General features: G+C 44.5%; 1 protein-coding gene across 2 annotated transcripts in view; it reads left to right on the top strand.

Annotated features, from left to right (window-relative positions):
* ALG8 (ALG8 alpha-1,3-glucosyltransferase) overlaps positions 1–26401 on the top strand; it is a 92969-nt gene that overhangs the window by 58346 nt on the left and 8222 nt on the right. Inside the window, exons 9-12 of one of the 2 annotated variants that reach the window (XM_069203927.1) lie at positions 2015–2154; positions 4253–4392; positions 12819–12916; positions 15454–15526. In XM_069203927.1, coding sequence (XP_069060028.1) covers positions 2015–2154; positions 4253–4392; positions 12819–12916; positions 15454–15526 — 451 coding nt within the window. Of the gene's footprint in view, positions 1–2014; positions 2155–4252; positions 4393–12818; positions 12917–13452; positions 13615–15453; positions 15527–26401 lie in introns of those variants that run through there. The other variant, XM_069203928.1, reaches the window with a different exon arrangement.

Raw genomic sequence — 26401 nt, forward strand, 5'->3', positions numbered from 1 at the left:
TACAACCAGATGTTTATCAAGCCTGAGAAGAAATTTCACTCATAAAACAGAGCTGGTTGTAGAATATTAGTTTAAGCAATAATTTATTGTTGTCTACTTGTAACATTTCTATTGCAAATCATTGGTGCCCCACAGCTTGTCTGCAGGCATTTCAGGGTGTGGTTGCTAGCCTAACAGAATGGAGTACAAAAAACAAAATATTGGCCTTTCCGGTCTAGCATTCTGAGGCATTTTTTGTTAAAAAAATGTATCTTGTTTTCATAATTTGAAGTTGCAATGAAAAGTGTTTTCTCTTACTATTATTTAATATTACCAATATTATTTAGCCTATCATGACCTTCAGATCACCATGGTATTGAGTGGGGTTAAGCTCAGCCACAGACCGAGTTGACTGATTATAGTGCTCTCTGAATGTCTGTTATAGATACGTTAAAGAAAGTGATGCCTTTCTAAATAGTCAAGGATTGCAAGCCTCTGCCAACAGTTTATGATTTTATTCAACTGAGGAGAGCAGATGAGCATTAAGTTCACTCCATTGTTATCGAACGTCCTGCTTTCTCATTGGAATTTTGGGTCTTATCAACCTTATGTTCTACATAACGATGCACTGGTAATGTTCAAAGAATGTTTTATAATTAATTTCTTTATGGTTCCCATTTGTCTAAGACAGGATTCATGCTATACATTTATTCTTGGGCATCACTCTTATACGAGGGATAATGTACCCCCAACTGTATTTATTCAGGATATTGCAAGTCTTCCACTTGAATATATAGGGACGTGGTCTCTGGCTAAGTGCCTTCCTAAGGTTCTGAAACTCTAAGATGACTTTAGTATGTGCATATCTCATTCCTTATAATTCCCAATGTCGTAAATACATACACATAGGTATATAGGAGACATTGACTATACAACTGCATATAGAAATCAACTCTTACGTTTGTTCAGAGGTTGCAGACAACATCACATATAGCGACTGATAAGAGGAAAGCATTGGTTGAGTAAAAAAATATACTTTTGGAAAATAATGTTTTTGGGATATTTACCTGACCTCTTTTGTATTAATTTAGTTCAATCTAGAAAAGCATTCCTTAGGAAAAGTACCAAAAATGAAATGCACAAATCTGGATATCAAAACGGCTGCTCACTTGTCAGTGACCTGAATAAACGTGACAGTGTTTTCTAAAGCGTAGACATTCTTTTTCTGTAAATACTTTATGCTATGTTTTTACAGCTTTGGAAAGAGACAAACCATTTATTTGTCTTTGCTTCCACTGGAACCTCTGCTGTTTAATATCTTGAGGTTCTGGGGGATTATCCAGAGTAGCAGTAAATACAGCTAAATTACTTAAGGAAATATGGAAGGTAGACTTGGAAGCTTGGCTCAGTTTATTGGGTTGTCCAAGGAAACTCCGGTGATACTCCGTTAAGTTAGGGTTGTGTTTCAGTTTTTGCAGCACATCCCTCTTGTTTCCTTTAAACATTTGTTTTCCGTTGCATTTGTCAGTACATTGGAAATGAAAGAAAACCAAGCACTCACCTGTTGGCTACAGTCTGCCTATCATCTCACCAACAGTTAGAGAAGGCAGGGAAGACCTGTGTGCCAAACTGCGCTTGTGGCCATAGTACCAAAGAGATATGGTTTCTCATATGGTAAATATCATATATTTTTAAACACACAAGTGGTACAACACCCACTATATTGCTGCAGCATTAATATGTCACCTGTTATTGAATGACAAATGACTCCATTGTGGCATCAAGCAGCGTTAACGAAAATCAGACTAGGATGGACAGATACCGCTTTCTCTTGAGCCGTCTTGGTAATGGTTTCAGGAAGTATTCTATTTCTGTGTTAATGGGTGTATGAAGTAAATCACAATGTCTTTCATGTCTCAGGGGGTGGGTAATGCAATTTTTGAGTTGTGATTTCATCCACTGAATACCATTGTAATTCTACTACTGGTCTGCAAGTATTTTAATTTGAACTTTTAGTGTAATATTTCATTTATAGGTTTGAAATTAACGTGGCTTCATCCTGGAAAGATTCCAAAGGCATCCATGACTGGAGGCTTAGTCCAGGAATTTCAGCACACTGTTCTTCCATCTGTGACTCCATTCGCAACACTTCTCTGTACTCTCATCTCTATAGTGGTAACTTTTGTCGGATTTCTCTTTGATCTGTTGTAAATCATTTTAGCAGATACTGTTTTGCCAGTACGTTCGAAGAGGAAAGGAAAAATTCCACTGCGTAACTAGTTCTACTGGTAAATGCCAATTAGGATTATCTTTAAGTCAGAAAACAGTAATGACTTAAGTTCCTTCCTAGAAAGGAGTGCTCTTCTAGGTTTCACCAATTTAAATTATTAGTTCCACAAGTCTGTACTGCCAAAGTTGTAACTACTTAGATCAGGTTAGTAGGCTCCAAAGAAGTACTGTAAAGAAGATTTCTCAATGGGAGAAATCTCCGTATCCAAGATAAGGCCACCTCTCAACACCAAACTCTACCATTATAAAACATCTCACACCTATCCTGAAGAACGAGGAGCAACCTGCATTTTGAATTAATTTCAGGAAGCAAATGACCTCTTTGATTACCCAGCAACAAAGTCATAGGAATTACCTGTTTACAAATTTCTACACACACATGCACAGTGTTTGGTAGTTACATGAGCTTATGTTCTGCTATTATATTATGAAGAAAGATTTCTGTCACAGTTCATCTAAGACATCAGGAACATGGCTTTGAAGAACTATTCCAGGCATAAATGACTTGTGTGATAAGTCTTATTGCACTCACACATTATTTGTAACTCGTAAAAGTAAATGGCATGTTAGCGTATATGAGTAAAAGATAATGGTGTGAGCAGTGTTCATGAGGAAGATACACATTTTAATTAAGAGTGGAAAAATTGCCATTTTCAGGGGAGTATCAGCAGTGCTACAGTGTGTCAGCATTTCGCTGCACTACCTGTGCCTACTTTGTTTGGGTCTAATGTATATGGTCAATAAAGTGTTGTAAGAGATTCCAGGGCTAATAATGGGCAGAGATCCTCAAACAGTTGCCATCTACTTTGATCAGGTGTGTAATGTCTGTAGAATGTGCATGCTTACTTGCCAAAAGATCTCTAAACGCATAATGTAGTTTTGAAAATTACATGTTTGTTAGGCATGCATACTTTTTTGTGTGTATATGGGCTTAAACATAGTAAATGCTTAGTAAATGAAACACTTGATATTTCCCATGTCTACAGCTTTATCCACAATGCTAAAAAGGTGGGTTAACAGTACTAACAAAGTACAATCAAGTTATGGATTCCAAATAAAAGAAAGCATAACTCATTTTTTTTTAGTATACTGCTCATAAGATGTGTACATTATGATAAACTTTAAACAAATTGCCTTTAGGGATTATGTATGGGTTATGGTTAACTATCAGTTCCTGTTTACTTCTTAGTACTCTCTAAAAGCTAAGAAAGGCTTAAAATGTAAGTAAGGGAATTGTGTACATTTCATTTGTATTCTTATCATTCACCATCACTTGTGTTTCATGATACCACATATAGCAGTTTAAAAAAAAGCATTTACCCACTAGTTTGCATTTGTTTCTCAATTAAAAATACTCCTGTTGCTTATTAATGCTCATTGGATGCAGAATGGACATGCCTGATTACCCTGCTATTTATCTTTAGTGCGTTTTCTATTCATAACACATTTGTAGCTTCAGCCTTCAACTTAACAAGATAAATATGGAAAGTAATGAGCTAAAATGCAACGTTAATGATTATTATGGACAGTACAATTACAGGATTATGAAAAGTCTTGAAAATAAAAATGAATGCTTTACAAAATAATAAATTATATTTTACCAGTTAGTCAATGGATCTAAAAGGAATGTAAGCTTGAATAGAGCAGTTAAGTGGTGCTAGTCACTCAAATAACATGAGATTAAAATGCTTCTCACTTCAATACCGTTTGATACTATAAGCCCATCTGTCTTGTCTTCATGAACCCACATTTGGTCAAGAAAAGAAGGTCCATTCAAGGAGAAGAAAGAAAAAAAAACAAAAGGAAAGAAAATTAAGAATGAAAATAAAATAAAGACTGGGAGACAATGTCTAATCTTAGCTAAGCTGTCTATGTCTGAATAATGTTTTAACACATATACTTATTTATGATGCAATGCTTTTAAAAAAAACATTTTTTGCATTTTTCTCAATTATTACTTCTTTATTTTAATCCTGTTTTACAGCCTTCTCTCTGGTGCCTTTGGTTCAGACCCCAAGGACCACGCAGGTTCCTGCAGTGTCTTACTTTGTGTGCACTGAGCTCCTTCATGTTTGGGTGGCATGTGCATGAAAAAGCCATTCTCCTTGCCATTCTTCCACTAAGGTAAGCTACCCGGTACCACTAGCTTTTTCCTCACACGTGGGCTTTGTACATGTTTAACATCAACACATGTCTGTGAGACAGTCTAACATTTCTAAGTGCCAACTAACAAAATGGTCATGCAGCACTAACGTCAGCTGCTAATGTGCAGGACTGGTCTGGTAACCAGCTCCACTAGTTTCAGATGTCTGCATTAGGACTTAGATATCTGAAATGTATACTTGTAGCTTGGCTCTCTCTTTTTCTGTGTAATTAATTCCTTAATCTATATGTACTGTTATTTTTTTTTAGATTATATTTTTCAAAGTTTTCTTTTACTTTTCCTGCTTTGCCTTGTAATTGATGGATTCGTTTTCCTCCTTTCTCTGGCAACATGATCGTCAGACATGCTATCTTGTCTCCCTCTGGTGACACTGGCTGAAGCCTACTGCTCTGAAACAAGTGGAAAGTATATATTACTAAATATTTTAAACTTCATCAGCTGCCACAGCAGCACATGAAAATGAGGGTAGTGAAATTTTAAGAAATGTCAGTTCACACTTACAAGAGAATAAAGGCATGTTATAATATAGTCAAGCCTGTTTTATTGAGCCTTCAAGTTTTTCAGCTCTTCGTAAGGGGTGCTGGCATTGTTATAAGGATAAATGATTTAACTTCAGTTCATCAGTTATCTATAGTCTCATGTCTGTTTATTTTTTTTCAAACATCATTGGGGTCACTGTGATTGTGTTTCTACATTTGAAGTGTATTTACAATGTAGTTCCATTGCACCTCAGTCCACCACAGTCTTGACCAGTGCTTACCTCCAGTAGCATCTATTTTTCAAGTGCTGTCTTCCCTGTAGAAAGAGATCATAGTTGTTTTAGGACCTCTTTTTATTCCTTTTCATTTGCTGTTGTGCTTCTGTTTTGCAGCTCTTTTATTGCTCTTGGGGTGTATTCACTGAGATTTATCTGCATTTCGATTTTTTTCTTTTTTTTTCACATTCTGTTCTTGAATTGGTATTCATGTACAGGGGATTGGTGGAACTGGACCTTAAAAATACTAAGGAGGAGAACTATCCTGTGAGCTATCCATCTCAAAGTCAAAGGTCGATTTGCTTAAACAGATTTGTAGGATGCTAACATCCCATCCATTGTTTGACCCAGATTTGGATTGGTCCTGGTGCAATCAGCAAGAGATCTAGTTTATGTATCGATCTTTCATTCAAGAATTAGTTGTCTATCAAAATTTGACTTGATGAGTGAAGCTGCATCATCGACCTTATCTTCTCAACATCACCATTACACTGGATTGGACTGATCACTTTGCCATCCCTAATTCCATGTCTAGCATCCTACCAACAAACCAACGTCAATGCAAAAGGAAAGACCAAACTTTCAATTCCTTCAAAGATTTCTCCAAAGACAGCCTAAAGCTTTAACGTCTCTCTGACCCTATCAACTCTGTGGCCAGAGTCAACACCCCTCAACAATATATTGGAGAGCTACGTGAACATATTCAATCCATTTACAAGACACAAGTGCAAGCCAAGACCTTCAGCTCCCTGGTAATCTAAAGATTTCGCTGGAAATAAACAATCCGCAGACAGGAAAGAAAATGGAAGAAAAACAGATCTCCAGAGGATGTCTTGAAACTGAAGTCCCTCTGCTTAACACACAGGTAGCCTAGCACATTTGCCAAATCAAAGTACTATACTAGTACCAACAGTGAAGCCACCAGCGGAAGCAGAAGACCGTTCAATACAATCAAGCACTGCATCAACCCTCTCCCTCTCTCTATTCTTCACTCCACAGAAAAAGAGCAATGCCATCAACCTTTTCTTCTGTGAAAAAAAAACCCAGAAGATTCAACACCACATCTGTGACACCAAGCTTGCTTCAGTTCTTACATCCACCGCTTCTTGCAATGGGCAGCCTTCAAATCCCTATCCCTCCCAGGTCTTGCCGACATATTCCACTCCCTAAAAAGCCGTTTCCCATGAAAATAATGTCCTGCGAACTCCCTTCATCAAATCTCTCTCTGGGGATGCTCTCTTGCCCCTACTTGCTAGTTTCAATTCCTCCATCACTCAAGAATTCTTCCCAGAAGCTCTAAAGAGAGATCAGATCCCCCCACTCCTAAATAGACCTACAATAGATCCTAATGACCTCGTCAATTACCGGCCATCACTCAACTGCCATTCGTCAACCAGATCATTGAAAAAGCGGTCGATGTTCAAGACCACATCAAGTGCTAACCATCTCCTACACAACTACCAGTCTGGCTTCAGGTCACATTGCGGCACAGGTACCTTACACATCATTGACAATACCCTTTTGACCACATATGAAGATGACACATGCTTTTTAATATTGCTGGACCTCACAGCTGACTACCACATGGTTGACCATCCAACCCTTTAAGAATCATTCATAGCCTGCTATTTCAAATAAGATTCACCAACAATTTCCTTTATTTGTTCTCCTGCCTTTCCAACCAACACCAGTTTGTTCACTTGGGCACATCCAGGTCGCAAAAGATCCCTATCTCCATACTGTCTCCTGTCACCATCCACATACACATATAGTAGATTGTTGCTCTACTCACAGATAATAGAATCAAGGATCACTGATATGCAGATGGCACACCACTGTACTTGAAAGTCTCCTCTTATTCAGGCATCCAACACCTCAGAAACAGTTTTTTGCCAAGAACAATAACCAAGATAAAGTACAAACCTGGCTCAAAGACAGGAACCTTGATGAATTCTGTAGGAAGTTGGCTCTGTATGCACTATTTCAAAGTAAGGAATAGAATGCACAAGAGTCCAAGGGTTCCCCTTAGAGGTAAGATAGTGGCAAAAAGAGATAATACTAATGCTCTATTTTGTGGTAGTGTGATCGAGCAGTAGGCTTATCAAAGGAGTAGTGTTAAGCATTTGTTGTACATACACACAGGCAATAAATGAGGAACACACACTCCGAGACAAATCCAGGCCAATAGGTTTTGTTATAGAAAAATAGATTTTCTTATTTTATTTTAAGAACCACAGGTTCAAATTCTACATGTAATATCTCATTTGAAAGGTATTGCAGGTAAGTACTCTAGGAACTTTGAATAATTACAATAGCATATATACTTTTTACATAAAACACAATAAGCTGTTTTAAAAGTGGACACAGTGCAATTTTCACAGTTCCTGGGGGAGGTAAAGTAATGTTAGTTCTTGCAGGTAAGTAAACCACCTATGAGGTTAAGATTGGGGTCCAAGGTAGCCCACCGTTGGGGGTTCAGAGCAACCCCAAAGTCACCACACCAGCAGCTCAGGGCCGGTCAGGTGCAGAGTTCAAAGTGGTGCCCAAAACGCATAGGCTTCAATGGAGAGAAGGGGGTGCCCCGGTTCCGGTCTGCCAGCAGGTAAGTACCCGCGTCTTCGGAGGGCAGACCAGGGGGGTTTTGTAGGGCACCGGGGGCGACACAAGTCCACACAAAGTACACCCTCAGCAGCGCGGGGGCGGCCGGGTGCAGTGTGCAAACAAGCGTCGGGTTCGCAATGTAAATCAATGGGAGACCAAGGGGTCTCTTCAGCGGTGCAGGCAGGCAAGGGGGGGCTCCTCGGGGTAGCCACCACCTGGGCAAGGGAGAGGGCCTCCTGGGGGTCACTCCTGCACTGAAGTTCCGATCCTTCAGGTGCTGGGGGCTGCGGGTGCAGGGTCTTTTCCAGCTGTCGGGATGTTAGAGTCAGGCAGTCGCGGTCAGGGGGAGCCTCGGGATTCCCTCTGCAGGCGTCGCTGTGGGGGCTCAGGGGGGACAACTTTGGTTACTCACAGTCTTGGAGTCGCCGGAGGGTCCTCCCTGTAGCGTTGTTTCTCCACCAGTCGAGTCGGGGTCGCTGGGTGCAGTGTTGCAAGTCTCACGCTTCTTGCGGGGATTGCAGGGGTCTTTAAATCTGCTCCTCTGAAACAAAGTTGCAGTCTTTTTGGAGCAGGGCCGCTGTCCTCGGGAGTTTCTTGTTCCTCTTGAAGCAAGGCAGTCCTCTGAGGATTCAGAGGTCCCTGGTCCTGGAGAAAGCGTCGCTGGAGCAGGTTTCTTTAGAAGGCAGGAGACAGGCCGGTAGGACTGGGGCCAAAGCAGTTGGTGTCTTCTTTCTTCTTCTGCAGGGGTTTTCAGCTCAGCAGTCTTCTTCTTCGGTAAGTTGCAGGAATCTAAATTCTTAGGTTCAGGGGAGCCCTTAAATACTAAATTTAAGGGCGTGTTTAGGTCTGGGGGGTTAGTAGCCAATGGCTTCTAGCCCTGAGGGTGGGTACACCCTCTTTGTGCCTCCTCCCAAGGGGAGGGGGTCACATTCCTATCCCTATTGGGGGAATCCTCCATCTGCAAGATGGAGGATTTCTAAAAGTCAGAGTCACTTCAGCTCAGGTTGCCTTAGGGGCTGTCCTGACTGGCCAGTGACTCCTCCTTGTTTTTCTCATTATCTCTCCTGGACTTGCCGTCAAAAGTGGGGGCTGTGTCCAGGGGGCGGGCATCTCCACTAGCTGGAGTGCCCTGGGGCATTGTAACACGAAGCTTGAGCCTTTGAGGCTCAATGCTAGGTGTTACAGTTCCTGCAGGGGGGAGGTGTTAAGCACCTCCACCTAGAGCAGGCTTTTGTTTCTGTCCCCAGAGAGCACAAAGGCTCTCACCACATGGGGTCAGAAACTCGTCTCTCAGCAGCAGGCTGGCACAGACCAGTCAGTCCTGCACTGAACAATTGGGTAAAATACAGGGGGTATCTCTAAGATGCCCTCTGTGTGCATTTTTTTATAAATCCAACACTGGCATCAGTGTGGGTTTATTATTCTGAGAAGTTTGATACTAAACTTCCCAGTATTCAGTGTAGCCATTATGGAGCTGTGGAGTTCGTTTTTGACAGACTCCCAGCCCATATACTCTTATGGCTACCCTGCACTTACAATGTCTAAGGTTTTGCTTAGACACTGTAGGGGCATAGTGCTCATGCACCTATGCCCTCACCTGTGGTATAGTGCACCCTGCCTTAGGGCTTTAAGGCCTGCTAGAGGGGTGACTTACCTATGCCATAGGCAGTGTGAGGTTGGCATGGCACCCTGAGGGGAGTGCCATGTCGACTTAGTCTTTTTCTCCCCACCAGCACACACAAGCTGGCAAGCACTGTGTCTGTGCTGGGTGAGGGGTCCCTAGGGTGGCATAAGACATGCTGCAGCCCTTAGAGACCTTCCCTGGCATCAGGGCCCTTGGTACCAGGGGTACCACTTACAAGGGACTTACCTGGGTGTCAGGGTTGTGCCAATTGTGGAGACAATGGTACATTTTAGGTGAAAGAACACTGGTGCTGGGGCCTGGTTAGCAGGGTCCCAGCACACTTCTCAGTCAAGTCAGCATCAGTATCAGGCAAAAAGTGGGGGGTAACTGCAACAGGGAGCCATTTCTTTACAGATTCCAGTCCCAACTTTCACTGAATGCCAATTCAAGAACAACAACCTCACCCTCAAGGAACACATTGCCAAAGAAAAAAACATGGCTTGGTACTAGCTCTCTCTCCTAAAGAAAGTCAAACCATTTGTTCCAGAAAGCAACTTCAGAGCTGCTGTTCAAGCCTTTGTATTCTTGCATCTTGATGGTGGTAATGACCCACTCCATATCCTCCCAAACTCCACACTGGCACACCTTAGGGGCACACTACATGGTGCAGCACATCTCATGGATGACTGAACTCCAGTGGTTCCCCTTGTCAGTCCACACCATCTTCAAAACTAGCTGTATCATTTTCAAAGCTATCACGACCAGAACCCCCACTTATCTTGCAGACATGCTCACCATCTCTGGTGGATCTCTGCAAACCCGAAGCCACGGCACCATGAGACTGCTAACTATGACTAAAAAAGAAAGAAAACAAGACAGCAGGCCTTTTCTATCTATCCATGCGTCCAGGATCTGGAACAGCAGCCCCATATCCATCAGGACCACCCGAACACTGCATCAGTTTAGAAAAGAGTTGAACACTCATCTCTTAAGTGAACAGTACATCTCAATGTATCCATTGTATCATCCCACAACTCACCTTATTGATTGACTTTTGACTTAATGCTTGTCCTAGACCATGTACAGGGCTCCCCTACATTTCGGCTCGATTTGCACTATACAAATACCATATACATACATAGATATTACATTCAGGATCACGCATAGAAGTGTAACTTGTTTTTAATGCAAAAATAGCCAGCAAGTATTCATAATTAAGCATGGCAATTGCCTTTTCAGCACACAAGAGCTCTTTTCTTAACCAGTTGGGAAACGGAGTGCTAAAGTTAATTCCTTGAGTGTCAGATGCACACTTTTTCTCAATGCAAGTGAATGGAAGCAAGAAAATATGATAGAAAATAAACCTATTGATAAACACTAACGAGCAAGTGCTAGGATCTACTCATGAGAGGAATGTGAGAGGACCTTTGTGATCTGATACAACTAACACTGACAAGTTGATTCTGCTTTTCCCTAAAATCATCACTTCGTTATACCAACTTCAGACCAAGGCTAAGCTTTGCTAGAATGATACAGTAGAAATGTCACTGTATAACATGGAATAACAAAACGAGAATTTGTTTAAATGCATGTAAGTGTGCAATGATAATATGGCTTTAGTGGTCTTCAAGCAGGTATAAGGGCACAATCTTAATCGATTACTAAAGTGTAACAGCTCACGTTGTATAGTAAACATGCAAGCATGATGGCACATGTGGGTGAGTTTCCTTTCTTACCTTCTAACCATTCCAATCTCCGTTCATTCCGTTCACCTCCAGAATTTAATAGGGACTTTTTTGTTTTTTTTGTTTTTTAATGTCAGTTTTACATTATGCTTGTGATGGGTATGCACCTTACATTTCCCATTAACTCGCACCCTCTTCCCTTCTGCCTATATTGCACATGTGAATATGTAACCTGTATTATGGAAATCTATACTTTGCTAAGTATTTTGTCTTGTTGTTTTGCATTCCAACCATTATCTCTCACACGTATATGAATATGTAACAACCCAAGCTATATCCTTTGCTGAGTTGTGCATGATACTTTCTATATTGTAAAGGCTACTCATTCCATTAGAAGTAAACTTTAAAAAAAGTGTGGCCACTGATTAGAATGCATGGGTTCAGTTTTTATACCTATGCTGACACTTTAACGTTGAGGTTTGTAAAATCAGTGGCAGCTCTGCTCATTCCCAATATCACAAACAGTACAATGTGGCTGACATTGGGGTTCTATATAGTGGCCTGATTAATTGGGCATCTTTCTTTTTCCTCCCATGAAACACCAATGCCCCCCCCCCCCCCCCCCCTGCCCCCCCCCCCCCATCCTGCAATTTGTCTGACCTCCATGCACAGACCACAAGAGACACAGAGGCCAGTCTCTCTTGTGGCTGTTTAGACACATCTTCCCTTACATTGGGCCATCCTTAGTTCCTGTGTCCAGCTACAAAGTTGTGAATCTTTCTTTTCCTCATCTTCAAGCCTTTCCCGATTTGGCCTGCTTCTTTCAAACTTAATGTCTCTAAATTCTTTCTCCTACTTATCTAATTGGGCTTTGCTGCTTGATTCACACTAAAAGCTGCCTTGGTGATAATTCCACAATTTCTAGCACCAAATAAGAATGTGCTTTGTTGTGTGCTCTCACTGCTGTCAAGCTGCTTTTTTCATTTTGCTGTAGCTTCTGCAATATTTAGGTTGTCTTCGTGTAAGCTTTACTGTTGAAATAAATGTTTCCTACCGTAACTGCTCTGGCTTTATGCACTAACAGAGCAAAAATATGATTGTTGGGAAAGACAAATAATCTCTCCTCCCTCCATTGGCCGATGAAGAACAGCCGCTGCAGATCCTCTCGGTCCATGCTTCCAGCGGTCACAGCAATAAATAGGGGGCTGTCCTTCATACCTCATTGGGGTGAGGGGGAGTCACTCAGGTTCCCTGTGCCAGTGCTGCCAGGGAGAACTCTTTAGTGTGTCATTGAGATGAGGATCATTCACTGCAGTACTCCGGGCCCATGCTGCCAGGGCCTATAACCAGTGGCCTTATGGATGGTCTGTCTTTCATAACTCATTGAGGTGCAGAACTGCAGATTTTAAGCGCCAGCACAAGTCGATGCTTCCTCTTTCTAGCTTATCTCTGTCTCTAAACATGGAGCTGTTGGGGACTTCTGTGCCCCCACCTCTAGGTTGTCAATGGATCAAAAGCTAGTCCTAATGCATCCTTCTGACATTACCTTCACATCTGGTTTTCAGTGTGGATTAATGCTTTATATAAAACACAGGGAATTATGAATGTTATCATTTGCTTTTCTTACGTAATAGGGCTTCTGTACTCATCCTTTGTTGTCCATTATGATTCATTTCTTGAGTGTTTGGCTGTAGAACCATTCACATTGCATTTTTATTTTAGTGTACTTGGTGTAACGAGTGCCAAAGATGCTGGAAACTATCTCATTTTGACAACTACTGGCCACTTGTCCATCTTCCCTCTGCTGTTCACTGCTCCAGGTAAAATTATTCTTAGGTATATTTTATCTTAGTTCCATAAGTTGTTGCATGAGTGCCCATCTACTTTCAGTGCTGACCGAAAGCAGTGGCTGTCGTGGTGCTTGACGGGTGAAAAAATTGGCACTTAGCACCTAAATCATTTCAAGACATCCTTCAACTAATGCAGTGCGCCTTTTTCTGTGATTTGATTTGCCAGTATTTCTGCATTCATTTTTGTGTTTACATGTAATTCATACAGAAATTCCACACAGGATGCATGTCCAATTAGCACACAGTGATTTTGTGACCATCATATACGCATGAGAAAACGGTAAATACATGTTGCATGAATAAAGTTGATCTTGACATCCCAGGAAGAGAATGCAGGTTCATGAGAGAACACTCCATTTGGGATAAAGGAAAAGTAAAAAATATTACTTAGCCATATTATCAGTGAAACATGGAGTACTATTGGAGTCAGTCTTTCAAATTCAAAACATATTAACCAATTCCTTCCATATCGCTAGTGGTTCACTGATGGTTTTGTTGCTTTCCAGTAATCTCATTATCCAGTCCTTCGTGGTTCCATATCCTACAGCACCCTAGAATATAGCAACATGACCCCACCTGCAATTTGAAGGACAAATTCGGACAGCACTGCCGGGAGACTTTCCTAGGGCTCTCTCCGAGGAAGCAGCCGTATTTTGGCAAACCATACTTGAACCAAGTCCTGATGATTACAAGTCGATGAACCACCCTGGACACAAAGATTTCCATTCGCATCCCTTAGTTTAAAGAGGAACTACCAAGCTGATTAGATAAGTTTGTATTTACACTCCTGTACTCCGGTTTTGATTTAATGCATTGAGATGTGTATGGACCCCCAACAACCAACATAGGTGGTGATGTTAAAGTGTACTGAATTGGAGGGTGTCTTAGTGCTAACCTCTCTGTGTGCAACTGAAAATAGCCTGGAGAAGGGTGGAGGTACCGTGTTGGACTATTTAGATGCCCTTGTTTGTTAAAATAGGGCACTGCATTAATAGTATAGTCAGAGTGCTCTATTATGGTTTACTATGCATTGGCCCGCTAACTTAGGCTCAACAGTGCTTATTTAGGGGATGTCTGTACAATCTTGACAACAGTGATGGGGGCACACCCATCAACTATTGGCTAGTAATGCTAGCACTGGCAGTCCCAAGCAAGGTACACATTGCATTGTTTATCTGAGTAGTTTGGACATTTACAGTACCTGTTTATTGTCCTTCTTTAGGACTTACTTTTCTGTTGCGAGGTCGAGTACACTCGCTAAACGTTGGGTGATGCATGAAACACTTCAAGGACTGTGGATGTGTGTGGGATTTAAGTCGATTTCAGATGAGATGATTGGACTGAAAACCACCACTGTGCACTGGTGATGGACATAGTGTACCTTGACTTGGATGATTTCCTGGAATATCAGAGGTTTAAACAACCAGAGGAAGTCCAGCTGTGTGTTGGCATATTTGAATGGGCAAGTGATAGGTATAGCTTTCCTGCAGGAGACCTACACGACATCACCTACTGAGTGAAAATTTGCCAGAGGCTGGCAAGAACATTACTTCTCTTCATACATTATTGCCCACTCTTTCCAGCCAGACCGAGCTTCATGAACAGGGTAATATAGGTGAAGAGATGCCACCTTGGACAGGTGCATCATAATTTCTCTAGCCAATGGGCCGATGTGACATAAAATCGTAGACAACATGTTCTTTAACAAAGCCTTCTACAGGGGCTTAAGAGTCCTGCAAGGCAAACAAGCTAAAAGCGCATAACCGGTTTCACTACAAACCAAAACAGCAGCAAAAGTCTAAGGGCCTGATTTAGAGTTTGTCAGACAGATTACTCTGTCGTAAATGTGATGGATATCCCATCCACTGTATTGAATTCCCATAGGATATAATGGGAATGTAATACAACAAACAGGACATCCTTCACGTTTGTGGCGGAGTAACCCATCCGCCAAACTCTTGATCAGACCCTAAGCGCTTATTAGCAGACTGCTGAAAGCTCTGGTTAGAAGCAGAGGGACCCATTTCATGCCCCTCCCCTAAGAACTGCAGAACCTGTGCCAGTGTGCGGCCCCAGGGACACGGCTTGCAGGAATTGCTGAATGCCTCAAAGAGCGGTTAGTGGCGATTGTAGCCCTTTATACTGTTTCCAGGAATCATTCACTGCTGAAGGTTATCGGTACAAATCCCCACTTGCCAGTTGGTGTATGGAGGGCTGTGAGGTGAACAGGACCAGGGACAGAAGGTTACAAACAGAGCAACTATTTGGTGACCACTTGAGCCAGTGAAGGAGGGAACCATAACATGATCCCCAAAAGGCAACCGCCAAAACCACATGAATCCATTTGTTCTATATGTAGGCCACTAATCCCATATTGAGGTGAAAAACTGAAACACGATTAAAACAGGCACCTCACACTCGTGTGCACTAATTTCAGGCAGGGCTGCTGAATGCTGTTACATCAGAATGAAACACCTCCTTACTTAACAATTTGCTTTTGTTTTCAGAGCTCCCCATCAAAATCCTGCTCATGCTGCTTTTCACTGTTTTCAGTTTCTCTTCACTCAAGACCTTATTCAGGTAAGGAAAGAAAGGTCTTTAACAATGTGGGATGTAATTATAGTTACCCCTTATTGCATTTCCTGCAGCTGTAGTCCTCCTTTAACATCTGCAAAAGTGAAGTACAGTTATTGTGTCAGTTCAAAAACAATTGTGATGAAAGCATTCCTTTTGATACATGGCTGTCCAGCCTAAGCATTATAGTATTGAAAGTTCCCTTGGAGTGAATCTTGGACCAGTCAGCACGTTATGGCTCAGAGATGCCAAAAGATTGGGATTAAAATGTGACTTAAAGTGTGTGTTTAAGTACAAGATTTTAATTTTGTACTACCGACATCTGTTCCAAAAATGGATGGGTTTCGTATTTTAGTCTCTCATCCGCACACAGCGTAATTTAGCACCTAAGTATTCTCACACAATCCACTTAGCTTGCATGGGGAGCTGCATTAGGTGTAATAAATTGGTAAGGCATAGCGTTTCCGTGGAAATGCCCATAACGTTGTAAGATTCGTAAATGCTATGCTATTAAAAATGCAAATAGTACATCATAGACACATGATGTAGAACTTAACATATTTAAACACGCTCACAATTGAAAAAACATTCATTCTTCTACCTCTTACAAAATCTGTTGTGTAGTAAATGATCTGCAAACATTGCAGGGCTTGCTTTTCCCCCATTTTAGCCAGCTATTTTTCAGTGTTTCTACTTCTTTATTTTCTCCACTGACTTTCTCCTAAAAGGAGCACAGCATTCGTGCTGGTACCTTTGCTCTCAGCATGTTTACTAATTTCTGTTTCTCTCAGCTGCTCTCTAATCCTTTGCCGTAGCCACCTCTTTGCGAGAAAATATATTTCCCTACCTCCTGCTTTTATGAATTCGTCATCCTACCCTGTTGACCAGCTATGATTTATGTGCCAGTGCCTTTCTTCGTCACTCTTCCAGATGGTTTCCCTTATGGGATGGTTTCTGGCTACACTTTGATTGAAGGTAGCTAGTCATATAATTGACATAGGTTTCTTATCTGTTAACTAATTTGTCTCTTGTCTGTACAAGGTTTCAAAGTTTCTGTTGTTGACTATTTCAGACCTGGGTTTCTACCACTTTTCTGTCACTTTTTATAACTTATGGCAGCAGCCTAGATAAAGATGTTTATTTCTGAAGAATACTTTCCAGGAGTCAGACAGGATCCAGCAGTAGTGCTGCCATGCTGGCTCTATACTGTCCCTGAAGTGATGGAATGGGTGTACAAATTCTATCAGTTCCTTTTTTTCTGCTCATTCCAGTGTAGATCTGGAGTTCCCCTCCCAGTTGTATCAGCCTTTCAACAACTTCTGAAAAATAATCTAGTGTGCTAGGCAGCAAAGTCCCCTCCTAACGTAAGAGGCTTTAAATCATTCAGTATCTGTTGAAAACATGTCAGTCACAAATCCCTACAAGGTGCATCTGTGGTGTCTAGGCTTGGGTCAGGACTAAAAGTTGTACAATAAATGTGCCCATATGCACACAAAGGCTGATTGGGATTGAGAAGCTCCCACTTCAATTTGCGGGCAGGGAGTTTGTAGGAAGTTGGCTCTGTATGCACTATTTCAAAGTAAGGAATAGTATGCACAGAGTCCAAAGGTTCCCCTTAGAGGTAAGATAGTGGCAAAAAGAGATAATACTAATGCTCTATTTTGTGGTAGTGTGGTCGAGCAGTAGGCTTATCCAAGGAATAGTGTTAAGCATTTGTTGTACACACACAGGCAATAAATGAGGAACACACACTCAGAGACAATTCCAGGCCAATAGGTTTTTGTATAGAAAAATATATTTTCTTAGTTTATTTTAAGAACCACAGGTTCAAATTTTACATGTAATACTTCAAATGAAAAGTATTGCAGGTAGGTACTTTAGGAACTTTGAATTAGAAAAATAGCATATACAGTTTTCACATAAATCACATATTGCTATTTTAAAACTAGACAGTGCAATTTTCAACAGTTCCTGGGGGAGGTAAGTTTTAGTTAGTTTTTGCAGGTAAGTAAACCACCTACGGGGTTCAAGTTTGGGTCCAAGGTAGCCCACCGTTGGGGGTTCAGAGCAACCTCAAAGTTACCACACCAGCAGCTCAGGGCCGGTCAGGTGCAGAGTTCGAAGTGGTGCCCAAAACGCATAGGCTTCAATGGAGAAGGGGGTGCCCCGGTTCCAGTCTGCCAGCAGGTAAGTACCCACGTCTTCGGAAGGGCAGACCAGGGGGGTTTTGTAGGGCACCGGGGGGACACAAGTTAGCACAGGAAGTACACCCTCAGCAGCACGGGGCGGCCGGGTGCAGTGTGCAAACACACGTCGGGTTTCCAATGTAAATCAATGGGAGACCAAGGGGTCTCTTCAGCGATGCAGGCAGGCAAGGGGGGGGCTCCTCGGGGTAGCCACCACCTGGGCAAGGGTGAGGGCGTCCTGGGGGTCACTCCTGCACTGGAGTTCCGATCTTTCAGGTCCTGGGGGCTGCGGGTGCAGAGTCTTTACCAGGCGTCGGGATCTGGGAGTCAGGCAGTCGCGGTCAGGGGGAGCCTCGGGATTCCCTCTGCAGGCGTCGCTGTGAGGGCTCAGGGGGGGGCCACTCTGGCTACTCACGGTCTCGCAGTCGCCGGGGATTCCTCCCTGAAGTGTTGTTTCTCCACAAGTCGAGCCAGGGGCGTTGGGTGCAGTGTAGCAAGTCTCACGCTTCCGGCGGGAGATGTAGTTGTTTTAAAGTTGCTCCTTTGGAAACAAAGTTGCAGTCTTGGGTGAACAGGGCCGCTGTCCTCAGGAGTTTCTTGGTCCTTCTAGAGCAGGGCAGTCCTCTGAGGATTCAGAGGTCGCTGGTCCTGGGGAAAGCGTCGCTGGAGCAGTGTCTTTAGAAGGGGGGGGAGACAGGCCGGTAGAGCTGGGGCCAAAGCAGTTGGTGTTTCCGTCTTCTTCTGCAGGGTTTTTCAGCTTAGCAGTCCTCTTCTTCTTAGGTCGCAGGAATCTGAGTTCCTAGGTTCTGGGGAGCCCTTAAATACTAAATTTAAGGGCGTGTTTAGGTCTGGGGGGTTAGTAGCCAATGGCTACTAGCCCTGAGGGTGGGTACATCCTCTTTGTGCCTCCTCCCAAGGGGAGGGGGTCACATTCCTATCCCTATTGGGGGAATCCTCCATCTGCAAGATGGAGGATTTCTAAAAGTTAGTCACCTCAGCTCAGGACACCTTAGGGGCTGTCCTGACTGGCCAGTGACTCCTCCTTGTTATTCTCATTATCTCCTCCGGCCTTGCCGCCAAAAGTGGGGCCGTGGCCGGAGGGGGCGGGCAACTCCACCTGCTGGAGTGCCCTGTGGTGCTGTAACAAAGGGGGTGAGCCTTTGAGGCTCACCGCCAGGTGTTACAGTTCCTGCAGGGGGAGGTGTGAAGCACCTCCACCCAGTACAGGCTTTGTTACTAGCCACAGAGTGTCAAAGGCACTCTCCCCATGTGGCCAGCAACATGTCTCGAGTGTGGCAGGCTGCTAGAACCAGTCAGCCTACACGGGTAGTTGGTTAAGGTTTCAGGGGGCACCTCTAAGGTGCCCTCTGGGGTGTATGTTACAATAAAATGTACACTGGAATCAGTGTGCATTTATTGTGCTGAGAAGTTTGATACCAAACTTCCCAGTTTTCAGTGTAGCCATTATGGTGCTGTGGAGTTTGTGTTTGACAGACTCCCAGACCATATACTCTTATGGCTACCCTTCACTTACAATGTCTAAGGTTTTGCTTAGACACTGTAGGGGCACAGTGCTCATGCACTGATGCCCTCACCTATGGTATAGTGCACCCTGCCTTAGGGCTGTAAGGCCTGCTAGAGGGGTGACTTATCTATACTGCATAGGCAGTGTGAGGTTGGCATGGCACCCTGAGGGGAGTGCCATGTCGACTTACTCGTTTTGTCCTCACCAGCACACACAAGCTGGCAAGCAGTGTGTCTGTGCTGAGTGAGGGGTCCCCAGGGTGGCATAAGACATGCTGCATCCCTTAGAGACCTTCCCTGGCATCAGGGCCCTTGGTACCAGGGGTACCAGTTACAAGGGACTTACCTGGATGCCAGGGTGTGCCAATTGTGTAAACAAAAGTACAGGTTAGGGAAAGAACACTGGTGCTGGGGCCTGGTTAGCAGGCCTCCGCACACTTTCAAATCAAAACTTAGCATCAGCAAAGGCAAAAAGTCAGGGGGTAACCATGCCAAGGAGGCATTTCCTTACAGAGTTGGTCCTGCTTTCAGGTCCATTCCTATGAGGAGTCAACTTTGCAGTTGAAATCCTCTGGCAAGTCCAAACTGAAGTCCAAAGAATGAACATAAAAAAGCCCTACTCCTGCTACTTGATATAAGAGAAGAGCATGATTATGTGAGAAGTTCTCCCTCTATTGTCGTGGAGCCAATTCCTCCGTTGATCCTGGTGCGCCCAAGTACCTTAAAGTATTGCCGATAGTGCAGCAGACTGAAGGCTTCAAGAAGTCTATGCTCCAGATTTTTACCGCTCTTACGGCTTCCTGTGGCATGATGTGGGGCCAGCACATCCATCCTTGGTGCTGTCTGACCGTGTGGGACCTGCTTCTAACTCTGCTACAGGCTTCTATTTTGGTCCAAGACCTGCAGCAGGCCATTCCACATCGATGCCACTACTGATACCTCAGGAACCAGAAGAAAATCCAATGCTGATTCTGATGCCAGACACCAAACCGACTTTGGCTCAATCTTGACCGGCTCGTGTTATGAGATTACAAAAGCGCAATGGTTCGCCACATTGCCTTACTCTGACCCACTGCCTCTACCAGGGCGTCCGCTTTGTCCAACCACGTGGCAGCAGCTCCATTATCTTTTTCTCTCTGATTGTGAGCAAGGATGGGCCAATGGCGGTGGAGACGAGGATGGTTTTCCCCACCCTCACTACCCAGTTGATGACTTTTAAATGGATTTACATGATGCCAGTGGGCTTGATACCTCCCCTGAAGCAGGCTTTGACATGCCACTTGGGCCACCAACAGAAGAGAGTGCATCATTTGCAATAGTGGTCTGGCAAGTAGCTGAGGTCCTATATTTACAACTACATTCATTTGAGACCAATACAGTCGTCCTTACAGAAATTCTGCAGCCTTATCAATCCATGTCTGAGCCCTTGCTCCACTTTAATGAGGTCCTTACCAATACCTTGATGGTCAATGCCCTGTTCCTGCCCGCCGGTCATTAGGCAGGTAGATGGGCATCACAGACCCTCTCCTCATGGCCCTCATTTTCTAACTGAACATCCTACTCCGGAGAGCCTGGTGGTTCAGGCTTCAACCTGTAAGGTGAATCCCAGTCCGTTCCCCACAAACATTCCGGATAGGAAGTTCAAGAAGATTGGGGTATTAGGCAAACCTATGCCAGGCTTGCATTGGGATCTGTATATGGTGTATGTTTATTGGGTTGCTGCACACATGCCTTCTTGGAACTTAGGGCTTCTGTGGTTTAGGCAATCCGTGATGGACAAGATGGAACCAAATATATAATCCATGCTGGTTTTGATACTTCTGATTACCTGGGGCCAGTGGTATGCTCAGCTGACATGTTGTGATGCTTTCCACAGGCTCTCTAAAGATGTACAAGCCTCTCTCAAGGATATGCTTTTCGTTGGCTTACATCTTTTCAGAGAAAAAGCTCTTAAAGAGATTAGAGCCGTGGTTCACATCCTGGATCTGGTGATCCCTGCCAAACAGTTCCTGTAGCGGTTCAAAATGCTCAGAGGCTACTGCAGGACGCTGGTGTATAGGCAGAGACAGTCACTTCAGCCACTACAGCAGTCTCCCCAGTCCTTTTGAGGCTGGGAATCTGGGTCTGGCATTCAGCATGCTGGTCAGTCAATCCAATAACCACTAAACTACTTTAGTTTGCCCCTATGGTGCATACCCCTCCTGTGGGGGACAGGAGACAGCACTTCCTTCCAAGATGGCAATATATCCAGTCTGACAGATGCAGATAGGTCCTACAAATCATTTAGTGTGGCTATGCCCTACCATTTGTTTTGCCGCTCCAAATCTTCTCCCCACACATCAGAGTGAATTTGAGAGGAGCACCTATACATTCTGTTACGAGAGGTGAAAGTGTTACTTTCCAAAGGTGCTATCAAGAGGGTTACAGACTCAAAAAGAGGACAGGGTTGTTACTCTAGGTATTTTCTAGTGCCAAAAAAGGATGGTGTGTCCGGCTAATTTTGTACCTTTGTTCTATTAATGCCTTCCTGAAGAAGTACATATTCAGCCTCACCAGTGCCCTTTAAGCATTCACGGAAGGGATGGTCTCTGCTCAACTTCAGAGGTCGGCGTAACCAAGCAACCCTTATCTCAACAACTGGCAGTCGAAAGGTGGCGCACCACAGTCAATCATAGACTACCTCCAGATGTTGGCAAACCTCCTAACATCATTGGGATTTACTATCAGTGATCCAGAGTCACACCTAACTTCTTTGCACAGGCTCCCTTTCATTCTGAGCTGCCCTAGACACAGTGCAGTTCAGGGGCTTCCCTCCAACACAACCAGTCCAAGACATTCGGGCTGTGATCTCAGAGTTTCAGTGTTGGTCCTGGATCCAGGTGGGAGCCGCTCTGAGACTTTTTGTCCTCGTAGCCTCCTGCATCCTTCTTGTCAGCTACTCCAGGTGGCATTTAGGGCTCTGCAATGGAATCTGAAATTCCAGTGGGCTCAGTATCAAGGACATCTATAGTATATAATCCATATTTCCAAGAAGACAGCTCACGATCTGCAGTGGTGGCTGCTCAAATGAAATTGGTCAAGCTGCAGGCCGCTTTCACTTACACACACAAAGCTGACAATGGTGACAGGCCCATCACTGCAGGGATGGGAAGATTATCTGGGGGATGTGGAGATCAAGGGACTCTGGTCTTTGACAGAAGTCACGCTCCAGATCAGTCTGTATGAGTTATAGGCCATTCATTTAGCTCTGAAGGCCTTCATGCCGTCCATCAAGTGCATGGTGCACTTTCTCACGCAGAACCTGATTGCCATGTGGTTTTGCAACAAGCAGGGTGAAGTGGGGTCCTGAGTCCTGTGCCAAGAGGCTCCACCTATGGCTCTGGAGTTGGTTGGAGCATTCAGGCATTTCCCTGATCGCAAACCATCTGGCAGATTCATTGAATGCCAGAGTGGACAAACTAAGCAAGTGACATCCAGCAGATCACAAGTGACAAATACATCCCAGGTGACAAAGAGTATCTTCTGCCAGTGTGGTGATCTCTGGTTAGGTCTTTTCATCACTGCCAAGAATGTGCAGTGTTGAGTGTTTTGGCCATTAGAATTTCAGTGGGAACTCTTGCTTGGAGATGTATTCCAGATGGAATATAACACAGGACTCCTGTATGCCTTCCTGCCCTGCCTCAAGTTCTGAAATAGAAAAGGAAAACCTGGGCCCAGTTCATCATAATGGCTTTGGATTGGGCCAGGAAAGTGTGGTACACGGAACGTCTGAGCGTGAGCATCAGCCCTCTGAGCAGGCTTCCACCTCAGGAGTATCTTTTGTCTCAGCAGCAGGGTAGATTCCCCTACCCAAATCTGCACAATCTACACCTCCATGTGTAGAGATTTGAGCAGCAGTAGTTGAATGCTTTTTATCTGCCGCCTGAAGTGGTGGGTGTAGGTGTTGTGGCCAGGTGCCTTCCAATAAGTTTGTTTATGCCAGGACTGGGACAGATTTGTGGCCTGGTGTGGCATCACCAAGACTGATCTTTTAGAAGTAAATCTGTCAGGTGTTCTTTTGAACGTTTTATCTTTGGTCCACAAAGGCCTTGCAGTGGGCACTATTAAAGGCTATATGTCGGCCCTTATGGCTTTTCTGCATTTTGCAGGACCAACCGTCCTTGTTCAAATCATCTCTTGTGATGAGATTACTTGAAGGTTTTAGCTGCACGTTTCTTCCCAAACCATTGTTATGCCACAATGGGACCTTAACTTGGTCTTGACATTTCTCGTGTGTACGCCCTTCAAGCTGATACATAGCTTCTTGTTGCATTTCATTACTTTGAAGACCACCTTCCTCATTTTGATTGTCAGCTCTTTGCTTGAGTGGACTTCAGGCACTGTCAGTGCAACTGCCCTACACCACCTTTTTCCCCAGACAGATTGGTGCTGAGGACTCGGATGACCTTCTTGCTTAAAGTTGTGATTATCTCTCACAAGGAAGAGAGGCTCCATCGGCTAGACCCCAAAAGGTCTTTAGGTTTTTACATTGACCCTACCAAGGAACACCGTGAGGAATATCAGCTTTTTTGGGGTTCTCCTACAGAAAGAAAGTAATGGCTGAGCAGAAGAGACCCTCTAGAGGTGCCCTGCCATTTGCATTAAGTTCTTCTGCATATTGGCCAAGAATCAGCCTCTAGAAGGTCAGAGAACCAGTTCCAACAGAGATAAAACTCTTACTCCTGTGTTGGCATGCATAGTGCCTTCACATCTGCTAGGGTGCAAAATGTGAACCAGTGCTCACATTCTCAAAGCACTGCTGCCTTGACAGCCAGTCCAGGAAGAAAGGCATTTTGCCCACTTGGTCCTGCAAGACATTTTGGTCTGAATATACTCCACAGACCCTCCACTTAGGTAGGGACTCCTTTGGTATCTATTCCAAGATGAGCAATCTGCGCTTAAAAGCATCCTTCAGAAAAATAAGGTTCGATGGCATCTGTCGCTGTAGATACGCATGTTCTGCAATAGCTCGCCATCTGGTGTTGGGCCGGAGTGTTACAAGTTGTTTTTCTTCGAAGAAGTCTTTCGAGTCACGGGACCGAGTGACTCCTCCTTTTGTCTCCATTGCGCATGGGCGTCGACTCCATCCTCGATTGTTTTTTTTCCGCCATCGGGTTCGGACGTGTTCCTGTCGCTCCGAGTTTCGGAACGGAAAATTAGCTAATTTCGGAAGATTTTCGTCGGTATTGTTGCGTTCGGGATCGGCGTACTTAGGTTCAACACCGCATCGAAGATCGAAGAGCTCCGGTGCCCTTCGGGGTAGTTTTTCGATCCTCCGTCGGGGCCTGGTCGGCCCGACCGCGTGCTGAAGAACGCCGATGGAACGGACCCCGTTCCGTTTCTGCCCCAAATGCCACAATAAATACCCCTACACAGACCAACACTTGGTCTGCAACCTGTGCCTGTCACCTGAGCACAGCGAAGACACCTGCGAGGCCTGTCGTGCGTTCCGGTCCCGAAAAACACTCCGAGACCGTCGAGCCAGAAGACTTCAGATGGCGTCCGCACCGACAGCCCAACGGGAGTTCGAGGAACAGGAAGAGGAAGGTACCTTCTCGATCCAAGACTCAGACTCCGAAGGATTCGACGATTCACAAACCGTGAGTAACACGTCAAAATCCACTCAGAGGAACATTTACAAGGCCCAGGGGACGCCACTGCCACCAGGCCATGGCTCGACCCATAAATTCGGTGACCGACCGTCGGCACCGAAAAAGGCCCAAACAGTGCCGAGATCGTCCGACTCCGGTCGAGACACCGGCACGCAGCCTTCTCGGGACCGAGAAAGTGCTGGAGACAAGCCTCGACACCGAGATGCCGGTGTGGACACGGCTCGACGCCGAGACAGCGGCACCGAAACAGATCGACGCCGAGAGGTTTCGGCCCCGAAAAGGAAAAAAGTCACCTCGGAGCCGAAAAAACACGCAGACAAAGTTTCGATGCCGAAACAAACTGCAAGCGACCCAGCTTCAGGCTCTTATACAGAAGAGCACTCGCTAACCTCCCAAATGCAGAAGCATAGGTTTGAGGAAGAGCTACAAGCAACTGATGTGGACCATACGCAAAAGCGTATCTTCATTCAGCAGGGGACAGGAAAAATAAGCACCCTTCCCCCCATTAGGAGAAAGAGAAGGTTGGAGTTCCAGACGGAACAAACACCACAACCAAAAGTGGTGAAAAGAGTTACACCACCACCCTCTCCTCCGCCCGTGATTAACGTTTCACCAGCACAAACTCCATCACACTCCCCAGCTCACACCACCATGAGCCAGGGTGACCAAGATCAGGACGCATGGGACCTATACGACGCCCCAGTGTCAGATAACAGTCCGGAGACATACCCTACAAAGCCATCTCCACCAGAAGACAGCACCGCGTACTCTCAAGTGGTGGCTAGAGCAGCACAATTTCACCACGTAAGCCTCCACTCAGAACAGGTCGAGGATGATTTCTTATTCAACACACTCTCCTCCACCCACAGCTCATACCAAAGCCTGCCTATGCTCCCTGGTATGCTCCGGCACGCAAAAGACATCTTTAAGGAGCCGGTCAAAAGTAGGGCAATCACACCAAGGGTGGAAAAAAAGTATAAGCCGCCTCCTACGGACCCGGTTTTCATCACTACACAGCTGCCACCAGACTCTGTCGTTGTAGGAGCAGCTAGGAAAAGGGCCAACTCTCACACATCTGGAGATGCACCACCCCCAGATAAACAAAGCCGCAAGTTCGATGCAGCTGGTAAAAGAGTCGCAGCACAAGCTGCAAACCAGTGGCGCATCGCGAACTCCCAGGCACTACTTGCGCGCTATGACAGAGCCCACTGGGACCAGATGCAACATCTCATTGAACATCTGCCCAAGGACTTACAAAATAGGGCAAAACAAGTGGTTGAGGAGGGACAGGCCATCTCCAACAACCAGATACGCTCCTCCATGGACGCTGCAGATACAGCTGCACGGACAATTAATACATCTGTAACTATCAGAAGGCATGCATGGCTCCGAACGTCTGGATTTAAACCAGAGATTCAACAAGCAGTTCTCAATATGCCTTTTAATGAAAAAGAACTGTTCGGTCCAGAAGTGGACACAGCGATTGAGAAACTCAAAAAAGATACGGACACTGCCAAAGC

Source organism: Pleurodeles waltl, chromosome 8 (genome assembly GCF_031143425.1).
Source record: "Pleurodeles waltl isolate 20211129_DDA chromosome 8, aPleWal1.hap1.20221129, whole genome shotgun sequence".
NCBI lineage: Eukaryota > Metazoa > Chordata > Amphibia > Caudata > Salamandridae > Pleurodeles > Pleurodeles waltl.